This window comes from Triticum dicoccoides, chromosome 4B, assembly GCF_002162155.2.
Source record: "Triticum dicoccoides isolate Atlit2015 ecotype Zavitan chromosome 4B, WEW_v2.0, whole genome shotgun sequence".
Classification (NCBI taxonomy): Eukaryota; Viridiplantae; Streptophyta; class Magnoliopsida; order Poales; family Poaceae; genus Triticum; species Triticum dicoccoides.
The window spans coordinates 5482940-5490714 of record NC_041387.1 but is presented as its reverse complement, the minus strand read 5'-3'; the positions used below and the strand labels follow the sequence as shown (position 1 = coordinate 5490714).

The 7775-nt window shown below is 46.8% G+C and overlaps 1 protein-coding gene across 1 annotated transcript; it reads right to left on the bottom strand.

Annotated features, from left to right (window-relative positions):
- Nucleotides 1-1738: 1738 nt before the first annotated feature.
- On the bottom strand, nt 1739-5688 carry LOC119294509 (probable fatty acyl-CoA reductase 5). The gene is made up of 8 exons (XM_037572706.1): nt 5492-5688; nt 5312-5415; nt 3833-4038; nt 3391-3690; nt 3106-3273; nt 2949-3030; nt 2228-2637; nt 1739-2149 (listed from the first exon to the last, which is right to left on the bottom strand). The coding sequence occupies exons 1-8, from the start codon at nt 5580-5582 to the stop codon at nt 1933-1935; spliced, it is 1578 nt and encodes a 525-aa protein (XP_037428603.1). The 5' UTR covers nt 5583-5688; the 3' UTR covers nt 1739-1932.
- Nucleotides 5689-7775: the final 2087 nt, after the last annotated feature.

Genomic DNA, 7775 nt, shown 5'->3' with positions numbered 1-7775 from the left:
TATCTTATGTAACAATACGAAATATCGAGAATAGTACATACTTCTGGCTGTATAGTCTTCATTTAAATAACATCATTCTTTTAGTGTTCTTTGAAAATAAAAGCTGCAATAAAATCCTTGACATTATTTTCTGCCTTTGTCTGGCCATCTCTAGGACTGGGATTATTGTCAACATTACTATCACGTGCATGGTCTTGATCAAGTGACTGGTTAACGAAGGACATTTGTGCTTTTTTAACACACTTATCCATATCTTTTTCTTGAGTCTGAGTTAAATCCTTGTTTTTTTTTCATTTCTTCCTATGCGTTTGGTAATCAAATTCATATTTTTCTAAATGAAGACATGACTTGGATCTTGCAATACTAGACGTCTAGTAGATGAAAAGAATAAAATTAGCTACAAAATTTTAGCAAAACTATATAGTGGGTGGAAATCGGAACTCGATTAAGGGCTCACGGAATCGTAGGGTATTGACGGAAAGATGCTTAAAAAATGGAAGATGGCTCGAAATTTCCCTGCCTTCCTTCCGACTGTTGTTCCTGGTCCTGCCTTCCATAAGCCCAAAGAATTGATTAATCGATTTAATTTGTTGCATCCCAAGGACGCTGGCCGGCAGACATAGAAATTAACTGATTTATTTGAGGGGTAATGCCAACTTTATTGATCAAAAACGACAACTAGTGGAATACAGTTTGTGTCATGTGTAGTAGCCTTCACCTCCTTGGTAATAGACAGAGTTTATCAAGGAAACTTCAATGAAAGTAAAAAATGGATAACAAACTTTGGCATTTTCTTCATGAATTAACTTTCGCTTTGCATGCCATATGGCCCAATGTGTTACACACGTGGTAGTAAGATTTTCATGCGATATGACTCGATCATGGTGAAAAGCCAGTGTTTCGTTGACGAGGTTTGGATGCATAGAATAGGTGGTAAACCATGTTCTTTTGCTGAGAGAAACCACTTGCTAAGTGTTCGCTTCTTGAGAAAAACTAGTCGTTGTTGTTCTCTTCAGAAAATCCACTCGCTGATGATTGCTTAAAAAAACAGGTTTTCATATATTTGAACTGTTCATGGATTCAAAAGAAAAGGTTCACAAGATTTTAAAACCTTTGCTACTTTTATAAATGTCCAGGACTTTAAAAAATATTCATGAGTTTTTTTTGAAACTACCATGAATTTAAAAATCTCCATAAAATTATAAAAACATTCATAAATTTACAAATTATGAATTGATTAATTTTAAATTAATTTTTAAATATGTTTTAGTTTTTAGAAATGATCAGGAATTAAAAAACTGTTCATATATTTTTCTAAGAAAATGCACGAATCTAATAATTTAAATGAAAATGAAAGGTATTCCAGATAGAGAAAAAGGTGGGAAAAAAGACAGAGAAACCGGTGAAAACATAGAAAAATTGAAATCTGAAAATACTATATAAACCAGAGAAAAAACAGTAAGGCAACCCGGACTCATGGGAAGCCATGAAACCCTGGAAACAAACCCGAGCGTAGCGGTGCGGAGCAAGGTGAAGAAAAGATAAATGGGCCGAGGCCTAAGGGAGGCCGGGATGTGCGCTCGCTTCAAATCACATTTTATTCTACGCAACATACCTATGCACATGTGGCAAAATAAACCTATGCACATTTGAAGGCTGTGTTTTTTCGTAGTACTGTGAAAAGTAAAAAATTCCCAACATAATTCCATAGGAACCTTGTCATTTCAGAGGCCCCGGCTAGAATGCAAGTAATTTTATCTTATACTCATAGTCATTGGTTAAATTTCCAATGGCAGTACAATCAATACTCATACAATAATACCGCAGACTTAAGAACAAGATTACACATGGTGGGCAACGGGCTAGCATTCAGTTGATTTCCCCCCTTCTCTCTTGGTAGATATGTAGAAGCAGATCAATGCAAATGGAACATCACTTGAGGACGTACTTCATGACACCAGGGATGTGGACCTTGAAGAAGTAATCGTCCCAGTCAACGGTCTTGGGGTCAAAGTTGAATAGCCCGCCGGCGGTATCGGCATGGTCGCCATCAGCCATGGTGATCCTGAGCTTGTTGAGGTTTACATCGTCGAAGCAACCCTTGAAGAGCGAGAAGGGCCCGTACAAGTCGACCAGCTGCATCACGAACCTGCACGACACACGTTCTTTAAGCCACCGGTTGAACATCGAGACCATACAACTGCAAAGAGAATTCGAAAGACCATACCTGTACTTGCGGGCGAGGTCATGATAGAGGGCGGCAAGACCGAAGAGGCCACAACAGAGGATAGAGAGCAGGCGAAGGAGCTCGAGGGGGACACGATACTTGAGCACCATGAAGAGGTGGAACGCCGCGATGCTGCCGAGGAACCGCACCTTGCGAGTGCGCACGGTGCGGCCATCGGGCCCCACACGTGGGTGCTCCTCGAAGTACCGCATCCCCGTCCGGTACAACACCGCGTACGGAGCCGGGTGCCGCAGCGACGAGCTGACGTGGTACACCGTTGGCGATGGCGGCACCGAATGAGGGTGTTGCTGCTGCGGAGGCGGCTTCTTCTCTGGCTCTGATGACCGAGTGGAGGAGGCGTGCGCCACCGTGGCCGCCATCATCGCGTTCACCACCATGTCACCGGGCATCTGCATACACCATTGTTGCACATTTGGGTTAGAACTGTGATAATCTATTAGCAGCATATGTAACCTTGCTATAGCAGGCAAGATTCAAATAGTAACTGCATGCGGCCAAGTACAGCTAGGTTGGTTGATGCACTGCAGCAACCACTTGGCCTGGTTGGCACAGAGACTTTTGATGCAACTTACTGCAGCATGGTCACACACTGTACTAGTGTTACTTATTACTCATTACTGCAGCACGTTCGCAAGAAGACGGTAGCACTACTAGTTGCTCTGCATTTGCTGAATTAACTAACAGCGAGTGAAGCAATTACCACGTCCATGGTGAGGTCAAGGTCGGCGAGGAAGCACGACAGGCTCTGCTTCGCGTACCCGATCAGGATGGCGTCGATCGTCCTGCGGTTTTCATTTCAGTGTCAGAATTTGAAAGTTAGCATTTGAATTTGGACGCGAAGCAGAGTTTGAACCGACCTGGTGCCTTCGATCCATCCTGGCAGTGGGTCGTTCTGGACGCTGGTTATGATGCTGGGCCGGACGATGACAACGGGCACGTCGCCCCCGCGCATCATCTGGGCCAGCATCATCTCCCCCATGGACTTGGTGAAGACGTACGTGTTGGGCCACCCAAAGTGCCGGGCCCTGCACACACAGTTATTGCAAATGAATTCTAAATCTGAATTAAAAAAATAGTGATTTTTGAACTTGAATTTCACAGGAAGGAGGAGAAACTTTCAGAAAAAAAACATGATTGCTAACCTGGTGAGGCCGAGGTCCTTCATGGCCTTCCTCTGGGCCTTGGGGCCCACCTCGTCGTCGGCCTCCATCTGCTTCCGGAGGTCCCTGGCGAGCCTCAGCTCGGCGTCGATGTCGAGCTGGGTGCCGTCGTCGCGCAGCGTCTCGCCGTCCTTGAACGGCCTCTCCGGCACGAGCCCCTGCTTCTCGCCGGCGACGTAGGCCGTGGAGACGTGCATGAGCACCTCGAGGTTGGGGCACCTCCGGGCGAAGTCGCACATGTGCCTCACCCCCACCACGTTCACGTCCAGGGCCACGTCGTACCTGAGCACGCACGCACACGTCCACGTCCATTCCGCAGTTAGTTGCTTGCAGAGGCCATTGATGAGCTCACTAGCTACTCTAGAGAAGAAGATGCAGCTGAATTTTTCTCTGAAGAATTAAACAGTCGTCAATAGCACTGTACCTTTCGTAGAAGTTGGTGGTGGCGGCGCCGTTGACGATGACGTTGAGCTCGTCGGCGAGCCGGAGGTCCCGGAGCGTGGCGGGGTCGACGCCGAAGCCCTCGCGCATGACGTCGCCGGCCAGCCCCACCACCTTGTCCGCGACGAAGGCGTCGAACCCGGCGCCGTGGCGCTCCCGCAGCACCCCGAACAGCTCCTTCCCCACCACCTGCGAACCACGTCGATCTCGTTAAATTTAGTTGATCATCCAGACATGCTTGATCTACACTAATTAATTCTTAATCTGCAATGTGCGTTTGATATATGCATGCATGCATGCACCGTGGATCCACAACCCAACATGGTGGGTGTCTCGGCAACTTATAGCAAAAACTATAAATTGCTTCTGCAGCAGATGACAATCGACCCGTGCAACTGTCTGCAACTGTAAATTGCCCATACCTATACAATGAAGGATGAGTGAATGCATATGAAGAAATGGAGAGGGGCCAGGCGTACTGGAAAGGGTTTCTTTTCCGGAGGACTTGCTAGATGGAGTAGGAGTAGGGTGGAGGACCAAGCATACTGCCCATTGTCTCTGTTCTGGATCTTCTTGGCCCTACTCAATAACTACACCACTAGCTAGAGTAGATCACACTCTCTTCTTTTCTGCATTTCCCAGCACCAGCCAGCCATGCATGCATGCAGGCAGGCTGCACACTGGCCGGCTAGCTAGGTGGTGGTGGCGTAGTACCAGTTGCGCACTGCATGCGGCAGAGGCCATTGATAACCTCTGAGCCGAGTCGACCTGACCAAACCTACCGGCCTACCCACACCATAACTCCTCACATACCACTCCTAGGAATACACACGCAGCTGCACCACCTCGCCGCCGGTTTATTTATCATCCTGCGGCCTGTTTTCCCAAGGCTTCCGGTTTCCCGGACCGGACATAAATGAAAGTGTTGAAAATTTTGTCAACCGTACTCCTACCACTATCTAAGAGAAGAATGAGCGGTGTAGAGCTGAGGTTATTCATGGCCACCTCTCTCTCATGCAGAGTATGGCATGGCATGTGACTCTCAACCTCAGAAAGAGATCGAGAAGAAAAATGGCATGTGACCTGCCTGAATGTTCGGCAGGAATGAGACTCAACAGGGTTATGCCTATAAGATAATTATTCTACCCATGTTCATGTTTGCATCACAGATAGGAGGAGCAGCAGCGGGCAGCTGGGCTGTTTATGATGCTGTGATGGATTTGTGATATCTATCTATGCATGTTTTGTTCCGATGCGCCACATAAACATTACTAGTACTATTACAATATCCATTAAAATGAAAAAAAAGTTAGTAGTGAGTATGAAACGGAATGAAGAGACACAAGGGGCACAGTGGGAGCAGCTTGGGGGCTTCTCTGTCCGAGAGAAAGCTCGCATCGCATGTGTTCCTTGCAGCATGAGCTCACCAAGAACCATGATGGACGGGCAGAGAGGCACGTACCTCGGTCTCCACCCGGCGCCTGGCCGCGGCGGCGTCGGCCGCCCGCACCGGCAGGTAGATCCGCTTCACGTCCGGCTGGACCCGCAGGATCTTCTCCACCATGACTGCACAGGCCGACGAGCTAGTGAGCACACGACGCAACACCAATCAATCTTCTCCGGCATGGATGCATGGACTTACTCTTGCCAAGGAAGCCCGTGGCTCCGGTGATGAGCACGCTCTTGTTCCTGAAGTAGTCGATGATCTTGGCCTCGTCCAGGGTGCCGGCCATCTTGCCGCTTCGGTTTTGTGAAGGGAAGGAGAGGAGGCAACGCGAGGCGGAGGAGGAAGAAGACTAGAAGAGAGAGGTGTGCTTGGTGTGTGAGGCTTGTGTGCTCCGGCACCCAGTATATATACACGCGCAGGCCGGCCAGCAAGGTGTTGGGGGTAGCACAAGGCTGGCCGGCCATTGAGTGCACGTAATTAGCAACGGCAACACGCTTGTGCTTCCCAACCACAACCTGCTTTTCCAGTGAAACCGGAGGGGGAGGAGCCATAGTCAAAGTAATGCAGTAAAGTAGCAGCACCAACACTGTAGTACTAGTAGTACTACTTTGCAGCACTGTATAATATATTTACGGTCATGCTATCGAGCGAACGTTCGCCCGGAGACGTGGCGAAACGAACGTCTTTCACGGCGTTTTATGTTGCGGGAACATGGCAGTTCCTTGAAACGAGTGCAACAATTTTCGCAGCAAAATCATTTTTGTTTGTCGGAATTGCCGTGTGTGTTATGAAGAATTTGTCGTAAAAAACATTCACAAATACCACCCCCATCGAATGTTCGCGGGCTAAAGGGGTCCGATATAATTATTGTAAATACTCTGGATTCACCGACATGGGTTATTACTGAGGTTGGACTGCGTTTTAATTTATGATTTTTCAGCCTATATACTGATTGGTTTGAGATTTTGGCACAAGTATGGACAAGACTCTCAGAGGGAGACGTCCCGCACCACTAGGTGAACAAGTAGTGAACATTAGGAAGAAAAAAAAATGAGTAGGAGCATTCTGAAGATTCACCAACACAGGTTATTTATTAATTTTCATCCAGTCTGGGTAATGCAAAGGCTAGGGTGCTTTTTTTTTGAGAAACTTCCAATCTATTCATCTTCCATCATGGTAGTACAAAGAACACCAGAGATAATAAAAATTACAACCAGACCCCTGAACCGCCTAGCGACGACTACAACCACTGAAGGGAGCCGAAGGCACGCCGCCGACATTGCCCCTCCCTTGCTGAGGCCGGGTAAAACTTGTTGTAGTTGACAGTCGAAAAGTTGTCGTGCTAAGGCCCCGTAGGATCAGCGCACCAGAGCAGCAATCATCGTCGATGAAGAAAGTCGTAGATGGAAGCATCAAACCTGTAAACACCCAAACCAAGACGAACAAAGGGCAGATCCAAACAGATCCACCGTAGACTAGCACCGACCGAACCCGTGAGATCTGACGAAGACATACCTCCACACGCCATCCGACGATACTATACGTATCATTGGTACGGGGATAGAACGTGGGAGACATTATTCCTACCGAGGCACATCACCATTGCTATACAGCCTCAACCAAAACATTGAACCTAACAAGAACAAGAACGGGGTCCCTTCCACCGGCGGTGGGCCGAGATCCTCCGCACCTCCATGGCCCAAAGGCCATTGAAGATGGGGCGGATCAGCGGCAGCACCGATGGGAGGGAGAGGAAAGTTTAGGATGTTTTCTTGTGGAAGAGGCCTTGACAAGTAGTGAGACGCACCGAATATATTTTCTGATGCGAGGTGTTTGGTCAGCTGAATAATAATACAAGGATTAATATAAGAGAAAAGTATGTTTTTAGTCCCTCAAGTTCCCAAAAAGTGCAGACTTGGTCCCTCAAAGATTTTTTGGTATACATTTGGTCCCTCAAGTCTCAAAACCGGGTAAGTTTGGTCCTAAACCAGATTTTGACCCCGGTGACTGGGTTTGACCGGGTCAAACCCGTCAGATGAACAGTAAACGAACATTAAATTCCGAAAAAAATACAAAAGCAGTTCAAAAAAATTGGTCACACCTTGCACATGTAAGCATATTCGACCCCAAAAAAAATTAAGATTTTTTTGTTTTTTAAAAAAAACGAATTTACTATTCATCAGACAACTATTTTTGTTTTTTTGTCACGATCTCCTCGAGTGTCAAAAGACCACAAAAATTTGGTCGGACCTTGCGCATGTAAGCATATTAGACCGCAAAAAATTTCAGTTTTTTTTTATATTTTTTGAAAAAATTTCGAGTTTACTGTTCATCTAGCGGGTTTGACCCGGTCAAACCCGGTCAACGGGGTCAAAATCTGGTTTAGGACCAACTTACCAAGTTTTGAGACTTGAGGGACCAAATGTATACCAAAAAATCTTTAGGGACCAAGTATGTACTTTTTGGAACTTGAGGGACT

Coding starts and splice junctions, on each gene's coding strand:
- LOC119294509 (XM_037572706.1), bottom strand. CDS start 5,582: ATGGCCGGCACCCTGGACGAGGCCAAGATCATCGACTACTTCAGGAAC. Junction 3,691..3,832: donor ACCACCAACTTCTACGAAAG/GTACAGTGCTAT, acceptor GTGCGTGCTCAG/GTACGACGTGGCCCTGGACG. Junction 2,150..2,227: donor GACCTCGCCCGCAAGTACAG/GTATGGTCTTTC, acceptor TGTGTCGTGCAG/GTTCGTGATGCAGCTGGTCG.